The sequence below is a fragment of the Molothrus aeneus genome, chromosome Z, assembly GCF_037042795.1.
Source record: "Molothrus aeneus isolate 106 chromosome Z, BPBGC_Maene_1.0, whole genome shotgun sequence".
Taxonomy (NCBI): Eukaryota; Metazoa; Chordata; class Aves; order Passeriformes; family Icteridae; genus Molothrus; species Molothrus aeneus.
In genome coordinates, this window is record NC_089680.1 from 46,631,877 (window position 1) to 46,656,211 (window position 24,335).

The following is a 24,335-nucleotide window of genomic DNA, read 5'->3' on the forward strand; positions in this document are numbered from 1 at the left end:
AGACATTTAATTCTCTTTTAAAAAAATCATCAACAGCAGAGAGACTTTTAAATGCGAAATCTTCCTGGGTAGACCAGAAGGGGCCCGGTTGGGTGCGCCGGGAGGGTGGGAGCCTGGCAGGAAGCTTTGAGCACCTGCTCCAGGAAAGGCTGTAGAAGAAGAGACTGCTTGCCCCATCCAAGCACTTGTCAGTGCCTAGGACTTTTCTGCCCAGAGCGGAAAGGGCTGGACAGGACACCCCAAGTCCCCAGGGCTGACTGCGACACTCCTCGCCAGGAAGCCTGGGCAGATGGCAGAATGCGTAGGTGCAGCCCAAAGTTCTTCAGCATCTTCCCGGGCAGCGCCGGGAGCAGACGTGCCGGGTCACCCCCGCACTCCGCCGTCTCCCGGGCTCCGGTCCGCTCTGTCGGGCCTCTCTGGGACAGGTCAGAGCGCCGGGACGAACCTGTCGGGGCCTCCAGGGTAGGTGCCGTGCCGCGGTGCGGGCTCGGCGGCACTCAGCTGCCCTGCGGCGCCGTAGGCGGGGGGCAGCGCCGGGTATGGCGCGGGGGAGCGGCGGCCGTAGAGCGGGGCCGGGCCGGGCGGAGAGGCGGGCAGCACGATGCGCCCTGACGGCGCGTACAGCGGCCCGGGGCCCGCGGGCGCGTAGGGCCCGGGAGCGGCGGATAGCGGGCCGTAGGCGTGGGGCAGGGCAGCGGAGGCGCAGCCCTGCGCGGGGAAGGCGGCGGCGAAGGCGCAGGAGGCGGCGGCGGGTGCCGGGGGCAGGTCGGCGGGGGGCGGCGGGGCGGGCAGCGGGAGGAGGCGGCACGGAGCGGCGGGGCGCTCGGCGAGGAAGGCCGGGTAGGTGGAGAGGTCGCTGCGCTTGAAACGCTTTCTGCGGCGGAGGAAGGATCCGCTCTCGAACATGTCGCGGGCGTGAGGGTCCAGCGTCCAGTAGTTGCCCTTGCCAGGGCGGCCGGGCTCCCGGGGCACCTTGACAAAGCAGTCATTGAGGGTGAGGTTGTGGCGGATGCTGTTCTGCCATTTGCGGGGGCTGTCGCGGTAGAAGGGGAAGCGCTCGGTGATGAAGCGGTAGATGCCGCCGAGCGTCAGTCGCCGTTCGGGCGCCTGCCCGATGGCCATGGCGATGAGGGCGATGTAGCTGTAGGGCGGCTTGCCCCGCTCCGCCGGACGCTTGCGGCGGCGCCGTCCGCCCCGCGCCCCCGCCGCCGCCGCCGCCTCCTCTCCCGGCGGCACCGCGTCCGCCTTCAGCGGCGGGGGCGGCGGCGGGGGGCCCGGCGGCAGCCGGCTCTCGGCTGTCATGTGGCCGTCGGAGCGGCTCCGCCCCGGACCGAGCCGAGCCGAGCCGAGGAAGCGCAGCGCGGCACGACCGCGGCTTTTATGCGGCGGTGTCCGGCGGCTCCGCGCCCGGGCGGCCGGCACTCCCCCTGCTACGCCCCGCCGCCCGGGAGGCGCGGGCAGGGCCGGGCGTGCCGCCGCTGCCGCCGCGGGTCGGAGCAGCGCCCTGCCCGGCACCCCCCTCCCGCCCCTCTCCGCTGCTCCGTGTCCCCAGCGCCGTCGGGGCGCCGCGGAGCCGCCGCTGTCGGGAGCGCACACCTCCGGAGGACTGACGGGCACTGGGCGAAGCTGGGTGTCTCCGAGATCCCGGTGCGGGTGTCCGGGTACGGGCATTTAACGCACCTCCCTGCAGGGCTCGCCGCCGTCGGGGCTGGCGGGCGGGGAGAGGTGGCAGCGATGAGCGGCCGCCGCGGCCGGGAGGGAATGCTGCCGGTCCGCGCCGGACAGCCGGCCCCGGGGAACTTTGCCCAGGGAACCCAACGCTTCTTTGTGGAAATCAAGCTGTCGAAACAAATTAGGCTGGAAAAAAACCACCCGGTAACAGATCTGCTTGGGGAGAGATAGTAAGTGCAGGCTTAGGCTACGCGGACTGCTTGCCGAGTGCTAAGTAGAATGAGCTGAGGTTAGAGCCCTCCTATCTGGTACCCAGCAGCGATTTGGCACAGGGCTAGGCTCCCGTGCCCCTGAGCTGACCTGCTTGTCCCTGATGCTTATGCCACAGGACCCCACAGGTCCACGATCCAACCAAGAAGGATGCCAGGCTCTCCACAAGCTAATGCTGGGACATACCTGCCAGCTCCCTCATGTTTGCTTAGATACTTGGGGCTGAGGGTCAAAGCCCAGCCGAGTGTGCTACCTGGTGAGGAATGTTTGCCCAGGACTTGAACCCCTGTGACACATGCCCACAGGCCTGGGGACAGCACAGCCTCCTCACCTGCTGGCATGATGTTCCTTGCAAGCCAGAATATAAAGGAGATGGCAGGACGTCCTAAAGGTGAGATGGAAAGTGTGTGCAGATGTGCAGGTACCTGTGTGCATGGCAGGGTGCATGTGCACGGGTACATGGGTGTGCAAGGGCTCTGGTGTGGGGGTGAGGATGTGAGTGAGAGCTTCTGGGTGTGCCACTAGTCAAGTTTGTGTCAAGTTTGGGTCAAGTTTGTGACAAGTTTGTGACAGGCGAGTGTGTGTACAAAAAATGCCAGCACACGCAGGTTTGTGGTTGGACCGAGGCTTGCATGTGGGCATGTAGACAAGAAGCAGATATAGGCAGATGTGTGTGCAGAGAGGTGGATGTGCACAGGTGTGCAGGTACTGTTCATGGCTGTACACCTGATCCTGGTCATGTCTTGGTGCCTCCTGCCAGTTCTTCCAGAACTTGAGTGCACTGCTGAACCTATCTTTGTAGGAGAAGCTTTACCAAAGCCCTCTTGGGCATTACACAAATTATTTTTTTTTAAGAGAGAAAGGGGAGCTAAGAGCTGTTTATCCTAGTGAAACACAGCTTGCTTGGAGGTGTCCAACAGAGTTGTTGAGCTGTTTATCTGCTTGGAGAAAAATCTGGTGTGTGGTCTCTGTGTGTGTATGTGTATGTGTGTGTGTGTGTGAGAGAGAGAGAGAGAGAGAGAGAGAGAGAATATCCATTTCCATGCAGCAAACAAACCCCAGCCCTACTTTCCAGCTAAATAAGGGGCCCAGGAGTTACCGGCCACCTGCTTATCTCTGCAGCTTCCCAGCAATCTGGGAGATAGCAAAAAGTCCTATGCAGCTAGCAGAATAAACCATGCAGTGGCACTTGCTGTGGACCCACATGTGCGTGTAGTATGTCCAGTAGCTGGATTCAGACACTGGGCAGAATTTCAAATCACATGCTGCAGAGTTTGTGTCAAGAGAAAAAAAAACAACCATCCCGTACCAACACCCAAGTTCTTGAATTGCACAGCAGACGAGGGTAATATTACCCTGTACAAACCAAAACCCATCTCCTTTGGTATGAAGCTGCCTTATCAGTAATGCTCTGCCTTCTGGCTTGTGAGAAGCTGCAGCTGGGAATAGATTTTCCTATCAGATGTTCCAAAAGGCAGTGCTGTAGTTCAGTCACCTCTGGGACTGTGTCTCTCTGTGCCATGCCAATTCCATGCCTCCAGAGGGCAAAGTCAGATCGTGCTTCGCTTTGCACTTGCAGAGGATGGGGAATGAAAGAGGTGTGTGCTGAGGACGGATGGTGTGCTGAACAGCTGCTTTTGCCCTCCCTGCTCGTGTTGAAAATCCTTTCCCAAGTAAGCACTTTCCTTGGCAGAGCCCAAAGCAGACTGAAATGGATACCCAAACAGCATGTGCTGGCTCTTGTCCCTTCTCCTTTCCACATCACACAGCTTAAACTGTGGTGCCAATATTTGGGAGTGAAGTATTAGTTGTATAACATAGTGCCCTGGAGACTACTCTCAGTCTGACATTATCATAAACCTGTTTAAAAACACTTACAAGCCTCTACCTCGGGAGCAGGAGTATGTCTTGTGTTGACCATTGGTGTCTCTTTTGAGTGCCAGTTCCCATGGGGAGGGAGCTATGGAGAACATGAAACTCCAACTAACCCTCTTGGGTCTGAGACTGCAAATTTCCTCCATCTGTAAGTCAAGTGGTGCCTGTTGCTGAAGCAGAACAGTTGGTGTTTGTGTTTTTGAAGCATTGTTTTCTCTTTTGATTCCATCATGCTGCAGGAGGAACAAGAGTAAGTAAGATAGAAAACGTCATAATGAAGTTCATAATACAATCAACAATGTATGATATCTACATAATATTACCCATATAAAATCTATCACTTGAACTTTCTTTTTATCTCTGCAACAAAGTTTAGAGTTATCATTTTTTCAGTCTAAAGTTTTCAGCTCAGATCCTGCTGACACTAAGGTCTGCAGCCTTCAGCTCCAGTCATTGATTGTGAGCCCACGGCATTGCAGAGTTGTATCCTGCACAAGGGCCCTGTGCCTTTGCCTCTCAAGAGTGGAGTTTCTGCTGCTAGAGAGATTACCCCAACCAAAATCCCACCTGCTTACATCTCCAAGAGCAATTTCCACCCATGGAAAAAAATCCAGTTCATTCCTCATGCGGTTGCCCTGTTACAAACCACACCTCTGAGCTCCCTCAGGGGTAGCCTACAGGGACACCGTGCTCTTCCTTAGTCCTATGCTCCTTCCAATTCAACCAAACAAGGGAAGTGCACACTAAATGTGTGGACAGCCCTTTCATGCAGATTGATAGTTTTGTTTCTACGTCAGAATTCCTCTCTGAGGTGAGGAAAAGTTTTGCCTCTGTGTCCCAGGAACTACAGGGCTGTATTTAATGTGCTCCAAGTTAAGACTCTGGCAAAATCAAAATCCCAGATCATATTGGCTGAATGCCAATGAAGTGAGACCACATACCCATGGCACAGCCACCACCCCAAGCTCAGCTGTATCTGTCATGGAATGGTAAGTTTGGGGTTTTTATTGGCTATGTGTTTGGTGCCAGCACCTTGCAGTTGGAAGTGTGGAGAGCATCACAGCCAGGCACCTCATGACACTTTGTGACAAGGTGCTTAGCCCTGCCTGCAGTTTGTGGTTAAGATTTGAGAGGGGACAGACCATAAGACTGAGCCTTTTGGAATAAGACAGTATTCATGCACTTTCAGAGCACATTCCACAAAGAAGTATCCAGAGTGACTGAGCTTAAGATACTTTGCACCTAACTGGAGTTCATGGGAGACAAGAACAAGGAGGTGATTGCATGGATTTTGGAAACATGTTGTGGCTAGATTGTGGTGTGGGAACCAAGGTGAAACCTCTGAGGGAGAACTGATGTGCAGCTGGACATGGAGTATGACCACGTGGCAGAAGAGAGGCTGGAAAACAACATTCTACAAGTGTAGGATTGACAGGGGTAGCACAGTCGGGACAGACGGAGACGAGAGATCTCTGCAGCCAGGTCATGGAACTTGCGGTTTATTGCCAAGGGCGTGGGTGCAGGGCCCTGCTGGGAGCCGCCAGCCGCAGCTCGGAGCAGGCCCGAGAGAAGACGGGGTAGAGAGGATGAGAGGGTAAGAGCGTAAAAGCATAAGAGAGTAAAAAGAGTAAGAGCGTAAAAGGCAACAGCGAAGAGACGAGGTAAGAGAGCGAAGTTCCCGTTACAATACAATAAATCATCTTCTGTGTTGGATATTCTGATTCTCACTAACCAATCTAGTACAATATACAAATCCTCTAGCATTTCCATACTGCCTATAAGAATCAATACATTACCATACTGTGCTACATTTTAAACCCTAAAAACTACTCTTTGGACCCCTTCTGCCAAGCTGGCAGGGTCTGCTCTGACCCTTGGACCTGCCTGCAAGCAGAGGGTCTTGTTTCATCAAAAGGGGATTACCTTCAGTCAGCCACACCATTGTTTTCCAGTTGTTCAGTAACTAAGGGATCTCAAAGCTTGCTTTCATTTCAATCTCACTTATAGTTTCTATATTGTCAAAATCTTTTGCCAGACAATCATATTTGTAAGGCTTTCCTGTTTCATCTTCCCCAACATACAAGGATACTGCATATTTTCACCACCTTTTCACTTGCCTTGTCTAGTTTCACTCTCCATCAGTGGCCTGGTTGTTTAGTATCTGTGCTGTTTTTCCAAATTACTGCAGCTTCTCATCCCTTTGTTGAGTTTTCAATGGGAACTTGTGGCTGCAGGGAGGAAAGAATTTCTTGCTGAGAGAATCAAGGGATATAGCCAGTGTCGTGTGGGAGACTTGAGTTAGCTGTTGAGGTCATTCTTCTGTAGAAAAAAACAAAACATCATGGTGGCTTTAAAATAGGCCATGTCTCAGGCCAGAAACTGGGTTAAGAGCCATGGGCAGCCGGACCCTCCATCCAGCATGGTTCCACTGAGGCACGGCAGCCAGCATGCTTGCCTGACAGCCCAGCAGCTCCCCTGCCTCTTGGGGGGAGACAGGACCTGCAGCAGGTGAGCTGCAACAGGGGCAGGTGCAGGTGGGCAGGGCAGGCTCTCTCAGAGCAGAACACCACTTCTGAGCATTCCCTCAGGATGCTGCCCCACTCGGGAATTCGGTGTGAGCAGCATGATGGCAGAAGGGTTGGCCATAGAGCGTGGGAGATGTGCAGAATTGGTGCTCGGTGGTGCTGAACTAGAGGGAGTGGCTGACAGAGGAAGAGGCAAGGCCCCAGCCTAGAGGGACTTAGGGACCCCAACCTGAGAGGCAAGGCCCCTCACCACAAATGGGAGCACGAATGGAAAGCTTGGGAAGCTCAGCAAAGGAGAGATGCGAGTGCTGCCCTGGGGCAGCAGTGTCCTGCGTGCTGGTCCCAGACTCCAGGGAAGGCTGTGCATGGGGCTGGACACTGGCCAGGAGTGACTCTCGCAGCAAGTGAGGTGCACTCCCATACTGGGTTTCCTGAGGAGCACAGCCTGCCAGGCAAACTGAGGTCTGTGCCAGCACTCCTGAACAGTTAAACATGGAAACTTGCTGTGCACACAGGCAGTGAGAGCCTCATTCAGCTAAAAGACATGGAGCCACAAAATGAAGGGATAGAAAACACCACATGTGATGTGGGCAGCAAGGAATGGTGAGGATGCAGCCTGAGCTGGATGGGCCGTGACACATTAATTTGTTCTCCTGATGAAGGAGAATTTAGAGTTGGTTTCCAAGAGAATAAGCTGCCCATTCTTGCCTTTGCATCCCCCAGATATCACTGGGAGTAGTGCAGATCTGTCAGATGCTTCAAAAAGGAGGAGCTGGCTTTTTTTGGAAACATGCAAAGCAGAGTCAGGCTCTTCTATAAGCTGAAAATCAGCTATGCTATGCTTTTTGGGTGGTTGTGGGTTTTTTTGGTGGGTTTTTTTTGTTTTTTGTTTGGGTTTTTTTTTGGTGTGCAGATGTTCGGAAGTTTGCATGGCTCTTGCTCCCCTGAAGCCTGTGAATTTCAGCACCTCATGAAAATCATCCGGATGGGTATCTTTGAATAGCCGTCAGACACCGCTGGCATGGAAATAAGCTCTACTTTGCCTATCAAATGCCCTATTTGGGCAGTCATTCAACAGTTTTGAGAGGCTGAATCTCTGGCAGGGTGAACATCTCCTACTCAGTATTTCCCAGGTACCGTGCTGGGACCAGTCTGCTCTGCTGGATCCCAACAGGTGTCACTGGCAACTGACAGAAAAAAGCTCCTGCTGAGGGCCCACAGGGTCAGAAAGACCCTGAGGCTTGTGCACAGGAAGTGTTACCTGATGACAAATGTTTTTAAGACAAATTACTATTTGCCAGAGTAGTAATTCAGTCCTCTTCACAACTACTAGTGAAACCTGATGCTTGATAGAAAATTATAGAATACAGCAATTTAGAGGAAATTATTAGTTGCTTGCTTTGGAAGCTGGGAATTAATTATTTAAATATAATTATTTAATTAATTGCCATGTTGTGAACAAAATCTATAGCAAATATCCTGCTTTACTTCAATATGCTATGTGGAAAGAAGTAATATTTTTTTTTTTTCTTTGTTGCAGACAGAGCCACACTGTCCTGGAAAATGGCTTTTTCTAACTTACACATGGGATGGAGAGGGGACAGGTCATTTTGGCCAAACTGTAGTTAAGAGGTAAATTTGCCAGTGCAGGTGAGAGAAATTTCTTAGTGCTCTTTGTTGGCAGTGTTCTTCATGTTGTTTCACCCAAACATGGGTATTTAAAACGCTAACAAATTGCAGAGTCAATGCCCTGTAATTTACTAACCAATTCCTCATCCCAAAACATGCTCTGCACTGTGGTTCTTGCAGAGCACTCGCTCATGGTCACAGACCGTGCATCAGCCAAGGAGGAAGATAAAGGGCAGCAAAGGCGCTGGTAGATGGGAGCAGTGTGTTAAGACTGGGAGCACATGAAGGAGGGGAAAGAGAAGTACCGTGGAAATGCAAGGAATGTGGAGAGGAAGGGTTGGGGGTGGAGCTGGAAGGATATGAAGAGCCTTTGACGGAACACTAGTTGGGAGGTTTGTTTTGTGGAGACAATCTTGTACGGGTAGATGGAAAAAAGCTCCCCTAAGTTTTGTCTTCTCTGGATCTTGGGCTGGAATCAAATGCTCTCAGTATCATCACTTTAGTGCAAGCAAAAAAACATGAAAAGTAATGTCACAGCTTTCTAGGACTGGTCTACACAGACAACGAAAAGGAGCTTTTTGTTCCTTACTTTTTTCTTTAAACTAAGGTAAATCGGTAAATCACTGAATAACCTGTATTACTGAGCATTATTAAACAAACACTTGTTGCCCTTCCCTGGAAACGGCAGCTTTTAGCACGCTTTGCGTGACTCTACTTGATAACAGAAATAAGCTGTTTCAGTAGGTGGGTTCAGGCCTTCACCCAGCCCTTTTGGAGATATTGTGCCAAGTTTGTGACTCATCTTCGGGGCTTTCTGGGGAAGCCCTTAGCGACAAAACAGGTCAGAGGCAGAGCTGGGCTGCAAAGACTTCGGGTCAGAGCCTGCAGCAGGGATTGCAGGCAGAGACAAAGGCACAGCCACGGCGTGGCCCTGCGGCTGGAGGCAAAGCCCCCAGCTTGGAAATAGCTCCCAGTTAAAGCTGAGGAGCCTCTCTGGGCTCTTTCCTGCCCTTGGGCGCAGCCAGGGGAATGCCTAGGCTGGAGAGTGTGTGTGTCAAGCACTGATCGAGGAAAGAAAAATTGTACTTAAAAAGGCCAAAGAAATGCAGCATTGTGTGCATGCATGTGCCCGAGCCGTGCGGAGTGCACCGCTGGATGTTAAACCACGCCTGGCAGCGGGGCGAGCTGTGAGCGCCGCTGCGGCCACAGATGCATTCAGCTCGCGGGGGCTGATGCTGGGGATGGGGGATCGGTAGGACTCAGTGCTACATGGCCGTAATTCCATGCCTGAGGGATGTAAATAGTCTTTATTTAGAAAACAAAGTGTAAAGTGGGGATAGTTCGAGCTTATTGGCGCTGGCAGACAAAATCTGAATACTTTTACAAAGAGCCCCTGTTTTTTCCCCCTAGGCCCCTTTGTTCTCATTGCCACTCTCTGACCCTTCAGCAATCACCATGGTAATTACCAAGTAATGCCCTATTTACAAATACCTTCCGAAATCTGCTGGAGTTTTGCTTGAGCCTGTAACAAAAATGTCTCTCCCCAGATAAGAAAATGGATTCTTTCTCAAATTCAAGTTTTGGTTGTTGTTGGTTTTTTGTTTTTTGGGTTTTTTTTTTGGTTTTTTTTTTTTTTTTGAACAAGATTGAAAAGGCAGTGAATAGCTGGCATCCTGCTGAAGTTAACAGATCTGTGGGGATTTACACTAGATAAGCGTCTGCCCAGCGTTTGCCTGCGGCAATACCTCTAACCAAAAGTGCGTAGGTCGTGGTAATCTGGAGAGAAAGAAGTGGTTTTAAGTTTTGTGCTGCTAATAAAAATAGGCAGGGCACTGTATGTATTTCCGGGGACAGCAAAAAGTTTCAGAAATCTCTTTCTGACTTTGGACAGTCTGGTCTTGCTTGTTCTGTGACCGGTCCGTATTTCTCTCGTGAAGCCTGTGCCACGGGACAGGTTTCCCAAAGAGATGGTGGGATCTCTGTCTGTCGGACTTTTAAAAATTTTACTTAGTCATGGCCCTGAACAAGCTGATCTAACTTGGGATATAACCATACTTGAAATTTTTGTTGGACAAGAAACTTTGTCATTTCTGCAGTTCTCTCTGTTCGCGTGGTAAAAACACGATTTCCAGGGGTTTCTGTCAAATCATCTCAAATCTTATCAATGATACAGAAAAGTGCTTTGAGAACACAAGCGAAGGACTACTCAGAATGCCAGGTGCTCAGGTTTTCTTTCTTCCGGCTGGCTCTGACAATTTTCCTTAGGCAGTTTGGGTATTCATATGCAAATCACAGATTTGCCGACCGTGCGGTCCCATTATCAGAAAACGGATCTTCCAAGTGATTTAATAATCACTTCCAGGATCACTTAATGTTTCGGACCTGGAAAGGGAAGCAGAGTGGCAGCATTTTGAGACTTTTGAGATTCCCTTCCCTTCACTCTGCTGTGAGACAATGCAATATTTGCTCTGTGAGAGTGGCGTGGTTTTGGCTGGGATCGAGTTAATTTTTTCAATGGTGGCTAGTATGGGGCTATGTTTTGGATTTGTGCTGAAATAAGTGTTGGTAACACAGTAATGTTTTTGTTGCTGCTGAGCAGGGCCTACACAGAGTCCAGGCCTTTGCTGCTTCTCAGTCACCGGACCAGAGCGGGGGCTGGGGGTGCACACGGGGTTGGGAGGGGATGTAGCCTGGATATCTGATCCCAGCTGACCCAAGGGATATCCCGCAGCATATGGTGTCATGCTCAGTGTAAAAAGCTGGGGGAAGAAGGAGGAGGTGGGGGAGGTTGGGAGCAATGGCGTTTGTCTGCCCAAGGCCCTGTGAGGCGCGATGGGGCCCTGCTGTCCTGGAGATGGCAACACCTGCCTGCCCGTGGGAAACCGTGAATGAATTCCTTGCTTTGCTTTGCCTGTGTGTGTGGCTTTTGCTTTACCTATTAAACAGTCTCTATCTCAGTTTTCTTGGTTTTGCTCTTCCAGTTCTCCCCCCTATCCCACCGGGGGGAGTGAGTGAGCAGCTGCGGGGGACTCAGTTGCAGGCTGGGGTTAAACCACAACAGAGAGTGTCTTTATTACTTTAAAAAACAGAGAACAAGGGAGAGGTGGAAATTTAAACGTGAAAATAATTTTTAAAAATACCGTTTCTTCCTGTAAAAAGTGTTTATTTAGATGTGAACACAAGAAAAGGTCTGAGGGCAGGGATGGGCTAAGATCTGCTTGCAGTAAGCGAGCAGAAGATTCTCTGGTCTGGGCAAGGTGCTAAACACAGAGGTGCAGCCCTGACCTCTGCAGACAGCAGAAAGAGGGGGCCTCCGCAAGGTACCTCCCCTCTTAATGCAGGAGATCACAGCTGGGCTCAGTGCAGCCTCCCTGAGACCAGAGAGAAAACCAGGGCAGTGCATCCCATGGGCAGCACATGGTGCCCCCATTCCTTCCTGGGGGCCCTCGCAGGTCATTCAGGGGACACCCCCTCTGGGGAGTGGAGCAAACCAACATCCCTGCATGGACCACAGCAGCGAGGGGGAATAACTCAAAGGAGGGAGCATTGGTGCGTCCCCTTGGCTGGAGCTGCCAGCCCAGTGCTGTCAGTGACGCTGTGCCATGCTGAGGGCTCGGCTGTGCTGGAGGGATGGGGTGGCTCTTGCTGGTTCAGTGCAAATAGCTGAACACTGAAGGTAATTTCTTTCATTTGCTTCTTACACATCCTGAATGGGGCGTGTCAGTTTTTTCTCCTCAGAACTAGTCTGGGCAACACTGAGAGAGGAGTTGAAAAATTGGAGCTAATCCTGCAGGAATGACTCATTCTGGCATAGGATTTGCAGAGCAAGATGAGAAGTTCAGGTAATACAAAGGGAAATGGAGGCTGTAGTAAAACTCTGTGGTTTGGAGCACGACAGTTAAACTGCTACAAAGTCAAAGTTGGAAACCCCCTCCCATAAATTGCTGAACTCAAAACCTTGGCAATGTCTAGAGCAAGACGATATTCAAGCACACCACCAGTTGCAGAAACTGAGACTCTTTCCCATGGGACCTGTAAGTTGGATTGCTAATTACCATGGGTCTGGAAAACAATTACTATTATTTCATCATTATTTTTAATTAAACACAAATAAAGCAATGGCCATCCTTTTAAAGTTGGACTTTGAAATATTTTCTGCACTTTTTAGCACGGATTACCTTGGCCAAGTCCAAACAGAGAAACACTGGAATTTTGACAAAGGTTTAAGGTAATTTTCAACCAGATTTCTCTGGCAAGGACAGTAAAGTAGTTGGGGTGAAAGCACAAGCCTAGCCTAAATATCTGGGCCCAGGAAAGGAAGGCTGGATTTCTACAAGGTATAATAGACATAGGAATATTTTTCCCCTGTGTCCTTTCACAAGTCTTTTAACTACTTTAGCTTGCTTTCTTCACCTGGTATCTTTGCAGACACATCCACCAGATTGCAGACCAGTAGCTGAAGAGAGCACACCTCCAGAGCACAGATTAGAGAAAGTAATTTTTCCATTATTATTTAAAACATTTCACCTTGTAAAATAAAAACGTTGGTGTGGTTACAGCAAAAAGCTGAAGCATCAGGGAGCCACAGAGGACACTTTTCCATCCCAGCTGTGAGAATCCATCTAGAACACAGCTTCTCCCACTCATTACTAGAGATATGACACTTGCAGGAGAGGTGCACTTAGATGAAGACTAAGTTTTAAAGGAAGATATTTCTGAAATGCCCAGAACATTGGCAGAAATGTGGCAGCCTTTCAGTAGACGGAGGTCCTGATCTACAAGCCAGGGTGGGAGAAAACCAGCTGACCTTCATGGGCAGACCAGCTGAGACCCGCTGGACCTCTGGGTGCTTATGCCTGGCAGCGAGTGATATGCTGGAGTCCCTGTGGCACAGCTTTGGCAGCAACAGCTTGTGTCTTGCTGCTCTTTAGACTTCGCTGTGGGCAGGTGTGAGCTGCAGAGTGGTCTCTGAAAGCAGCACACGGGACCTCTGGAAGCAGCAAACAGGATCTCAAGGCTTGCTGGAGCTGTCAGCCCACCCAGGGCCCGGTAGGGCTGGGCCAGGGCAGGCTCAGCTGTGCCTCCTCGGCGGGGCTGGTGCAGCTTGGGGCTGCTGTGCATGCCGGCGCATTCTCCCTAGGATTAGCCCCGCAAGGAATGTGGGGCCGGAGGAATGTCCTCCTGGTGCAACCTGAAAACCTCGGTCTGATACAGCCTGAAAAACAGGGTGGGTTGTGGCAGCTCGGCAGCGCCATGACCCCTTGGCTCCGTGGCTGGGGGCCATGGGAAATGATTTCAGGTGTTAGAACCCAGACTGGAGCAGTGGCCTCGCATGCTGCATGGCTGAGGTGCAAGCAGCATCCTCCACGAGCAAAGGACCTCAGGTGAGGGCACTGTTGGCAGGCTTGGACTCGTCTCCCAGTACATTCTGCCACTTTCTGTGACACCAAGGTCCTATGCCCCTACAGAGCAAGCTGGGCAGTGGTTATGGGGAAATGGGTTTTTCTTCAACACTCTGGGGCTTGAGGGTTCTTTCCTCTCTCTCTTACACCCAGCTGCTTAGCATAGCTGTCAGTGTAGATGTTGACCCAGCTCTGTAGCCACCAGTGCTCTTATCAGTGTGGCATCAGGAGGTGTGTGCTGCTGTGTGCCCTTTCCTAGAACACCCCTTGGGCAAAGAGGGTGTAACTGGCCAGGAAAGCCATGCTAGATGGACATCTGGCAAATTCAAAATAAAACTCAGTCCACATATGATGCTCATCCCAATTGATTCCTTCATAGACCTCAGCCTCTCCCCGCATTGCTTGCTTCAGAGACAGACCACAGTTGTTTTTCTGGTCCCAAGCCTTCCTGTAGTACCAGGTGTTACACAGCTTGCACAGCAGAGGTGCTGCCTCACCTCTCTGCCAAGTGAGGGGTGTTTCAGCACTGCACGAGTCTCCAGGACCAGGGCTGGGTGTGGATATCTCATATCTCATGCGGCTGCTGTGCACAAAGCTGTTTTCCAATGAGCTCATGGCAGGGTCAGCGCCAGAACCGAGGCAAACAGAGCGTAAAGAGGGTTTGCACCCACATGCTGGCCCCATGCAACCTGTATTTGGAAACTGGGACTTAGCTCCTGATCAAATTCCTGAGAGGTTATTGCTCAACCTCCTTGTCGAGGCAGGAGCTGTGTGCGCTAGGTGAAGGCATTTGGCCTCATGCAGCTACACAGCAATATCTTTCCTGGCAGCTGCTGCTTTGGGGCTTTTTCCCCTCTCCTTATCTGGAGGGGCTGCCAGACACCTATGTGAGAGACTTAGGAACTAGTTCAGCATTAAATATGCTGGGACCCTGAAATTCAGAGCTTCCTTGTACTCCTGTTTGATGTAGCCATAGGAGATCTCTCAGCTGCCCAGCTCCTGTCTGGGAAGCTAAACCAAGGCAAAAGCCCAGCTAATAGTTTAGAGACCCTGGAGATAGAAAGTTGCACTGTTGGCTCATGATTTGTGTAAGCCCACCTGCAGTCCTTTTGCACTATAAAGACCTAGGGACAGGTAAACCTGCAGAAGGAGGTAGGAAGGGAAAGAAGGAAGGAAGCTCTGAGGGCACCACAGAAAATCCACAGCAGACTCAGGGAGTGCCAGTGGATAGAAGTGTGGATCGCCCTTCCTTGAAATACAGACAAAAGCTGTTGCACATGGCCATGTGCTCAGGGATGACCCTGCCCCTTGAGCAGTGAGGCTGGACCATGTGACCCACTGTGACTTCCAATCTGACTCTGTGACTATGGAGTACCAACCAGCACAGGTGGCCCTGGGACCTGCTGGTGACAGAAGCAGCTGGGCTGAGCTGCCCCCTTACACCCATGGCCCCAGGCACCCTGAGCACTGCCAAAGAGAAGCAGAGGCTGACTCATAGTGAGCCACAGAGAGGCTGAAGCAATAGAACAGGATGGCCCCCAAAGGCCTCAAACAAGTCTTCCAGGGCAGATCATTGTTCTTTTCCTCTACCCTCATTCCTTTACTATTAAGAAAATGTTCTGCATCAAGAGCAAGGCATCACCTTCCCTTTTCACCCTATCTTCCCTCTCCTGCAAACCAACAGAGCAGCAATGGCTGTGGGGCTGCGATGAACAGTTTTCCAACTCCCGCATCTTATGTCCCAAAGAGCCTGAAACCTACACGTTGTCACCAAACCCCTCAGCCAGTTCCTGGCATTATCCTGAGCACATGTTCCATCTGTTCAGCTCCTGTTTCCTTTCTGTGAACCAGTGATAATGGCTTCCCTTGTCTTTCCACTGGAAGGTTTGGCACATTGGGCAGGTACTAGGTAGGAAACATCTGCATCCAAACCTCACCACTGACTCATTACCACTCAGGCCCTTAAAATGTTCCTGCACCACATACTTTTCTCCCAGAACCTTTCCCAGCCTTCTAGGCATTAAGCCTAAGATGGCACAGTGCCGGAGGAAGACACAGTACTTTCCTAAATGGTGCCTGAGGTTCTTCTCTGTTTTTTTGGTGTTCATCATATTCCATTTCTTTGATTTTTTTTTCCCTTCGTTTGTTTTGGAAGCCTAGAGGGCTTTCAGGAGAGGTCACTTAGGGAAAGAGGCTACAGAAAGGCAGACATTTCTCTCTGGTTTTCTTCTGAGTCAGAGTAGGAGGTTCAGTGCAGAAGTTTATGGAAGGACTTGGGATATATGTCTACTGCTCAAATAACTGTCTTGGTCCAATGATGGAAGCACAGGAAGCTTCTCCCAGGTAGCTATACCCTGTATTATGGTGCAGGACAGCTCCTGGGCAGATGGAAATCACATTACCACTGTGTGAAATCCTGGGGCTGAGGTGGGAAAGAGCATCTGCCCCCAGTGCTCAGAGCAAGTTCACTGGGGTGCCCAGCCCCTGCAGCCCACAGGCGTCTCCCCCAACACCTGCAGGAACAAGGACGGGAGGACACTTGAGCTGCCAGGGCTTCTGGCCTTGTGAGTGGCTGGGACCCCACCATGGGCTGCACTGTGTGCTGCTCTGGGCCTGGAGGAGCTCCTGCCTGTTTCTGGCAGGACTTTCAGTCACAGCCAGAATAGCACAGGGCTCTGGGGGGGTCTCCTGGCAGCCACAGCTGCCCCTGCCAGAAGAGATCCATTGTGCCTGGCTTGCTCAAAGCACTTCTGGAGTTCTGTAAATGAAACCACCAGTGCATGAAATATGTAAATACTCCTCTGAGTAGTGATGCTGACCCTTGGTCCCTCTTTCTGGCCCACTGATCTTTTAATAGCTTAGCCTTAATGGAAGGGTCTGACACCACCTCCTTATGCCCTCCCACTAAGAGGGCAACATGTAGCCTGGAGGAACAAGAATTGCTCTGTAAAAGGGGAGGAAGGTGGGAAAGGGTTGTCCATGGGCAAAGAAGGAGTTGGCATGGGGGGCCCAGTGCATGGGGTTTGGGAGTGCTGGGTTTGGGAGGGAGAGTGCTCTCCCTTTGGGAGGCAGAGCAACAGTACCCTGGGGAGGGAGTTGGTGTCCGTGAAATTTCCACTGCAGACACGTTCCTGGAGTTCTCCATTGCCCAGCAGAAGCTGGGTCCACGTGTCTGCTCACACCAAGAGCCCCTCAGGCACCATGTGCCCCAGCAGCTGCAGGGGAAAATGCCTGGTTTGGGGCTGGGCTGGGCTTTGACAGGGGAATGTATGCACAGATCAGTGCCTGAGCTTCATTCCCTGTGCTCAGGCTACATTACCAGCAAGCTGCTGAGTAACTTCTGGGTAGCATGAAACAATATTTCCCAAACCAGCCCTGCCCATGATTCATCAGAAGAACTCTTATCTTCATCATTCAAAAGCTTTTGTCATTTAAATGAAGGAACAACTTCCTGCCGGCTGGATGGGCGATTACCCAACACAAACTGCAGATATTCAAAGGGAAGGGCCTGTGATCCATTAGTTGGCTAAGGGCTATTCTTCAGCCCAAGAGCCAGGATAATCCTAGGTGGGAACATCCACAAAGGGGTCAGCTGTTAAAGGAATTTAAGTGCCTTTACATTGGCATCTAGAGCCCTGCTGGGAAGCTGAACCCTATGGAAGACCTCCCGTGACCTTTTTCACAAGTCTTGGGGGAAGGCTTCTAAATCACTGAGGCACGTCTGAAGGCTTCGCTCTCTGTTTTCTCCATCACTGGGCTTTCAAACAATTGCAGCCTTGTCACACATTTGTCAAAGAAAAAGGGGGAGATGAAGAAAGAAATTTCAATAGTCTCAGGGCTTTGCTTACGGCTGTGTTAATGCTGAATAGCACGCGGAGGTGGAAGGGATATCCTGAACAATGTCTGGTCTCCAGGCAGAATCCGTTTCCCATGACAGTGCCTTTCTGAAGCAGGAATGCCAGCATGAAGCAAAACTAGTTAAAGTAGTAAGAAGAGATCTCTATTGTGTCCTGTGTGACAGAATAATCCTCCCTCAAGAGCAGACTGCTGTCTCTTTCCCTCCCATCTGTGAATTTTGGCTTCAATCAACTTCGTGATTTTTGCAAGGTATAAAATTAAAGTCCTACCCCTTAAAAGCAAACCAGCCAACCTTGCAGGATCTTCCCACAGACATGCCCACAACTGTGACTGTAGTTTTCCTGTACTGATTCTTAAAATGTCTGACTGCATTTACCTGAAATAAGGTTTCCTGTTAGGAGTTGCATTTGATAGGAAGAAACAAACATTTTCAAGATCTCCATCCATTCCACTGGTTAAACATAATTTCCCTTTCTCAATGCTTTATTTGCAGGTTATCACTGTGTTTCTCAATTTTCTCCTTTAAATTTCTCCCAAATTTTCTCTAAAGCTTTCCTTTCTGAAGTACCTGTGAAAAACAGCAGACAAATATTTAGACTTACCAAAGCTATCTTGCTCCTGTCTTTCCACCTGCTTGTGCTCTGTGCTTGCCCCCCATTTATGTTCTATGTTTGTACCCTGGATAGTGTGTCTTATCTCACAGCTCAGCCTCTTAAGGGTTGTATTAATAATTAATCACAAGTGTCATCAGTATTGTCAAAATATATATACAGGAGTTGAATATACCAAATTAAAAATGAAACGAGGCCTTAGTAGGGAAAGTGGGTTCTTCCTTCCCCTGCTGTATTTCAAAAAGCTACTGATTGTCATGTCCTTTCCACTTATCCTCTTTTTAAATTCCAGCAATACTCATTGTTGTTGTTGGAGGTTGTTCATAGTATGTCTGTGGTTCGGCCATCAAAGGAAAATAGTTTTGGGTTTTTTTGTTTTGTTTTGTTTTGGTTTTTTTTTGTTTTGTTTTTTTTTTTGTTCGTTTGTTTTTTTTTTTTTGCGCTGAGAATGGAGAAAATCCTAGCAGTGAGTCTGGTATTTGTATTAAACAGTCTTCAGTGGAAAGGAGCATATTTCCAGGTCCGTGACCACAAGGGAAACGATGCACATAGGGGATGCCCAGCTATTGGAATCCATACTCACAGCTCAACAGACTTCATAAAGGATCCTGGAGACAGGGGTTTTTAATTTCATGTGCCCAAGGTGAGCACAAGCGCTGGACACCAACCAACACAAAAAATGGGTGTCGGAGACAGCCCTGGGACCTGGCTGGGCTCCTGTGCAGTCCCTGCCCAGGAACGACTGGGCAGGCCTGGAGCATGCTTCTGGTGTCCTCGCATTCCTGTCTTGTGAGATGGTTGAGAGATCTGTAGCCTGGAATATTTGGAGGGAAATTCCCATGTCAAACAAATGGCAGTGTTGGTGGGACCTTCTGTTTGCTGGTAAGTGGTACCCAGATTTGGGTCTGGCACTTGAGGCTTAAGTGACTTGTTACAGCCTTTGCACACAAGCAAAACAATTCCTCCTAAATTTCAAAGTTACACATTTCCAAATATAACAGCTCCTCACTGTTTATTTAGGAATTTCTTACATTTTTGAAACAAAAGTCCGTCAGCAAGCACTCAGATTATGGATCTCAGTTCATCAGTAATTTAATTATGTAGCCTTAAGATTCAGACTGCCTCTTTTTAAGAGGTATGCTCTAGCTGAAGCAGGTGGGTTTGGTAATCCTGTACCACAGCTGAAACTGGTCCATTTAGCTCTACATATAGTGATACTCAAAACCAGCCCCCTCACTGCACACAGGAGCACTATCATGACAGACAAGCAGGGTCCATACCACTGCTGGAGTTTCTAGATGCACACTTCAGACTATAAAGGTATGCTTTGGTGGCAAACTAAATTATTTCTTGAATTTGATCCAAACTGACAAACGGTTTTAATTGAAAAGAGAGGAGTAAAAGTTCCTGAAAGTGGAAACAACACATTTTTACATTTTCCAAAGGAATTCCTTTGCTTTCTTGTTTCACGAGAAGCTTTCAGTTTGAAACTGACCCTGAGCTGTTTTTATTTTCTTCTTCTTTTTTTAATTAGTGAAAAAACCCACTACCCTCTGAAAGGAAGAGGAAGGTTTCCTTTTGGTCCAAGTGAAGTGAAATAAGTAGCCTGGGTCACTTGCTGCCATGCACAGTCAGAAACTTGCCCTCTCTAGACATATGCATGCTGAAAATCAGTGTTCACAGGAAGAAGAGAGTTCAGGAGAAGCAGGGTGAGATGGGTGCACCATTTCTCAGGTGGACCATTCTAAAAATTGTTTTTTAAAAACTTTTTAATTGCCAGTTCCTTCAAGTGTGGAGGGATGCAGTTTCTGATCATAATCCCACCACCATTGTATTGTTGTAACGAGTGGGCTGGTCTATCTGTAATGAAGAGCCCATCCATGGCAATTTAGAGCTGCTCAGAGAGGAACGCTCACTCCCATGGCTCACCTGTGGGCTGAAGTGGTTTAACTGAATCCTTCTTATGCATTTCAGTGAGTCCCCACTCTCCAAAAATTGCTGACAGTAGTGCATCCTCCATGTGTGGGAAGTGTGGCACAATACAGTGTGTTTGCGTAGGTACCAGTCCACTTGTGCTTCCATCAGCTGTAAAGTTCACCAGAAACAGCATCTTCCCCTACCTAGATCTTTGGCTACTTTACTTCAGAGTAATGCACCAACAAGAACAGATGTCTGCTGGATCTGTGTCAGGAATAGTGGGAAAAAGAAATTTCCACAGAGTTATTTTTTTATCCATTGCTTGCTTTTTAATCCATGTGACAAGTAGATCACAGATATTCAAGGGATACTTATTAGGCACCTAAAATGAGATTAAGTGGACTCGCAAAGCCATTTGGCTGCTATAATTATCTTCCTCCTGTTTACATTGCGCCTTTAGCTGAAGTTTGGGCAGGACTGATGAGAAACCAGGATCACTCATGGGTGTAAGTTAGTATTAGTCATATTTCCCTGATTTCTGCATGGCTGCTACAGATTTCAGATGGAAGCCAAGTGGAAAGGAGATTAAACTTAGTGTTGCTTCCTCCAGCCCAAGGTCTCTTACACAGTCAAGATGTTTCAGCACTTTTGGGGCGGTCCATATGTCATTGGGGTTGTTGTAGGTCTTCATATGTGATCTCCTGGCCATCTTCACTGCACTGTCTGTGGTTCCTGCAGTTTCTTGTCAAAGGATGGGGAACCCATGCCCCTCTGAGGAGTATGCTGTGGGGGATAAGCTCAGAGGGCAGTTGCTTGGCTCAGTTTATGTGAGTAAAATGCCATGCATTGTGATGGAAGAGATATCAAATAGAATCTTAACAGAGTTATCCCACTTTTACAATAATGTCAGGGGATGAGATGAAAAGTGCAGTACTGATACGTAGATATAGCTTACAGTTTCTTTAATGCTAAGACAGTTTTGTTTGAAAGGAGATTGGGTTGCAGTGCATGGACACAGTCCCCATGCTGCTGTCCTAAGGGTGAACAGTAATGGGAGTTCTGTTTGAGAGGGAGGTCCTAAAATCAAGTGGGCTTATGGCACTTAGGAGAACGGCACAAGACTGGTGCCAAACTCCACTTTGTTAGCCCTGGATTTAATAGATAGGCACAAGAGTCCTCAAAATTTGTCCAGAAAAGTATATTTGGAAACAGAGGCCTTGACTGGAAAAACTGAGACGTCTGACAGAGAGTATATCAGCAAGCAGAAGGGATGACTGCACATGCATGGGGGTGTGTGCATGAATTTTCCATTTACATAAGGATGGTTGGCAAAGGCTCTCTGGGCTCTAGAAAGAGAGAGGCCCAAAAGCTCAGATGACATTTGCTGGAGAGAAGAGAAAGGAGCTTGTGGGCAGACCTCAAACACATGCAGTGTATTTAGCTTGTCATGATAATTTCTGATGCATTTTGGTTGTGAGGGGAGAAATCCTGGGGAGTGGAAGGCAGCTTGTGCTTGTGATACCAGACAAAAGTGAAAGACAGCTAATGTACTGTAGGTGGGTCACCACCCCTAAATATGCCGTGGGTGCAAACTCCCTAAATTTAAAAATCTGAAAAAGTGAAACCATCTGTTTGATATGCATTCTGTAGCAGCAAGGATTACTCTGTGTGTGTGTGCCACTGTGCCGGGAGAGCTGACAAAAAGAAACTGGCAGCAAATCTGCAGTGACCAGCCAGAGCAGCAGCCTGGGATAAGACAGCATCCAGCCCCCAGGACTCTGGGGAAACAGGTGAGGAGAGCTTGGAGTTATTACACTTCAGGAGAGGACTTGTTACTCATTGTGTCCTGTCTCTCCGTTGTCCACTTCCTTTGTCTCTTGTGGGACATGGCGCCGTAAAGACTTTTGAGTTTAATATCCCTGAGACTGAAGCCAGCATAACATCAACAGTCCTAAAATTTTATTTTTGTTGGTGTTGTTGCAAGCAAGAGATGCCAGCTGCTGGGTGCTCCAGACTCCCTCTCAAGGCACTGGGCTAGGACAGACTCTGCTGCAAGAGAGCATGTTTTGAGCCTCCCTGGGAAGTTCTTCAGATGCCCGTTCTCCTCCAGTGTTGTATCACCTATGTCTGCTGCCTCCAAGAAACCACAAAATGATCCTCAAACTCCTTCCCTACAGTTTCTGTCTCATGGGGCTGAGATTAGAACATGTTTCAACTTAACATCTTGCAACTTTGCTGGCTTCCCTCCCAAGGAAAAGGTGTGGAACAGACATTTAGAGAGGTCTAGGAAACGCTCAGGCAGAGGGGGAGCAATCCATCACTTTGTTGAGAGAGAAGTTCCTCTCAAAAATGGCAAATCCTTTGTTAAAAGGTGATAAACTTAAGGTATGGGGGTTTTTTGTTAAAACTAGTTGAGAAGTTTGTGCAGAATTTGTTAAAAACCATTTACAGTTGTAAAACAAATGTTTAAAGACTAACTAAAATAAAAAAGAGGTATTCCAGTGAAGCTCAAACTCAGCCTTCCACACTCATGGAGAGCCACTTCCCAGTGGACTGAGCTAGCTGCAACTAGGTACTGCCAGATGATACCCCAATGGTGCTGTGCTCTGCAGTTTCACTAGGAAACTGGCTCACACACAATTCTGCGTGGGGGGATCCTTGCCTGAGCTGTTCCTCCAGCTTGCTGGTGACTCACAGGCATGAAACACAAAATTGAGAAATATGCTGCCAGTGACAGCCCTCTTTATCTCCAGACCATGTCTGTAAGGCTCCAGAGCCTGCCTTGATTATCCCAGCCATGCCTGATCTCTCACTTGTCTGTTCACCTCCATCCTTCTAGAGGCATACAGCAATGCCATCACTGGCCAAAGCCTTATCTTTTTCCCATCTGGGTTTCTCTTCCAGGAAAAAGGATTGTACCCAGTTCCTTCTTGAGGAGGCAAGGAAAGCCAGGCCCCTCTGCTAGTGTCTCTCACACCACATAGGCCCAGGAGGGTGCCATCTCTGCTCTGAAGCAGTCTCTGAGCTCCAGGCCTTATTAAATAGTAGAGGAAGAGAAGCACATGCCTACCACAAGGTTTCATATTCAGCCAGTTAGCTTTGCCAACAGCTTCTACCTGTGCTCTCTGCAGCAGAGAAAACTGCCTAGGTTTCCTGATTTTCATTCCACATGCAGCTTGTAGTGCAGCATTCTGCTGCAAGCTCAGCGGATCATTTCCAAGTCAATGGAAACTTCCAGCTGAGCCGTGCACGGCAACTTCACCGCTGCCTTTCCTGCTCTGCAGAAGCCCTTGTTTCTCTGTGCTCTTCATGCCTCTTCTCACCTGCACAGAACATGGAGAAATCACCAGCAGCTGAGATCTGAGGCTGTTTTGGCTGCTGCATCATGACTGTTCCTCCAAAGATCAGTGATGTGACAGGCTTTGCTATATAGAAATCAAACACCACTAGCATGCATGACATAATTTTTTAACATTTTTAACATGAAGCACCTGTGGTGAAAGGTTTAGCTTTGCTTTCTGAGGTCTTTGTATCAGTCATCAGGGGGGTGACGGGAAGGACAGCAAAGGAGGAGTATGTGGCACTTCCCTTCTCAGCAGGAGGCATGTGCATACCTACATCCCTACATCTCCCCAAGCCTCTTACAGGATCCTGTGCCACATATTGTTGTTGCTTGTAGGATGGAGAGATGAGCTTCAGAAGGATCGCTATGGAGTTCATTGAAGAATTGCAGAAAAGTTTACATCTGGTGGTCTTAAGCCCAACTACCAGATCAAAGCAGTGCTGACAAAAGCTAGGTCATGCTGCCCAGGGCCTTACCCTGTCTGTCTGGGGAATCTCTGAGGACAGACATCTCACCACCTCTCTGGTGCCTATCCTAGACCTGCACTAGTCTCATAAAAAGAGGTTTTTTTCCATATGTCCAACAAGAATTTTCCCTGTTGCAGCCTGTGCCTATCATCTCTTGTCTTTTCCCCGTGGACCTTATCAATAGTCCGTGTCTCTCTCTCCCATGTAACCCTGTGGGACAGTGGACTGGGTGACAGCAGCTTAGTACCCTCTTGACCTTCTCCTCTCCAGGCTGAACAAGCCCAGCACCCTTCTCTTCCATCATGGGTCACTCAAGTGCAAAAAGGATAGCTTCTGACCACTTTCAACAAGAAAGTGAACCACCCTGAAGAAGCAGCCCAGACACCCAGCCAACATCCCACCCAGCCAACCCACCCACCACCATCAAGATCAATGGAAATGTGCTGCAGAGAAGTGGTAATCCCCTGAAAAAGCCCACTTAAACTCCCTGTAGATTTTTTTGGTCTCTTATTTCTGTCCTTCTCATACTCCTCTTTCTGGTGCTTAGCTCTGAAGAGACACACTGCTCTCTGTGTGAGCAGAACAGGCTGCATTACCATCCTAAGAACACTCTGTCTCCAGCAGATCCTCTCTCCAGTCTCCACTTGCATGAGCTGTTGAGTGGTTAAGTGTGGATTCAAGCCTCCTTGTCATAGCTGGCTAGGCAGGCATTTCCCTGGCGACACCGTGTGTATCCTGCCGGAGAGGTGAAGGCCCTTGAGTTGGCT

The 24,335-nt window shown here is 49.3% G+C and overlaps 1 protein-coding gene across 1 annotated transcript; it reads right to left on the reverse strand.

Moving 5' to 3' along the window:
- Positions 1–426: 426 nt before the first annotated feature.
- On the reverse strand, positions 427–1,302 carry FOXE1 (forkhead box E1). Its single transcript, XM_066569725.1, has one exon. The coding sequence runs from the start codon at positions 1,300–1,302 to the stop codon at positions 427–429; it is 876 nt and encodes a 291-aa protein (XP_066425822.1).
- Between the last annotated feature and the right edge of the window lie 23,033 nt (positions 1,303–24,335).

Coding starts and splice junctions, on each gene's coding strand:
- FOXE1 (XM_066569725.1), bottom strand. CDS start 1,302: ATGACAGCCGAGAGCCGGCTGCCGCCGGGCCCCCCGCCGCCGCCCCCG.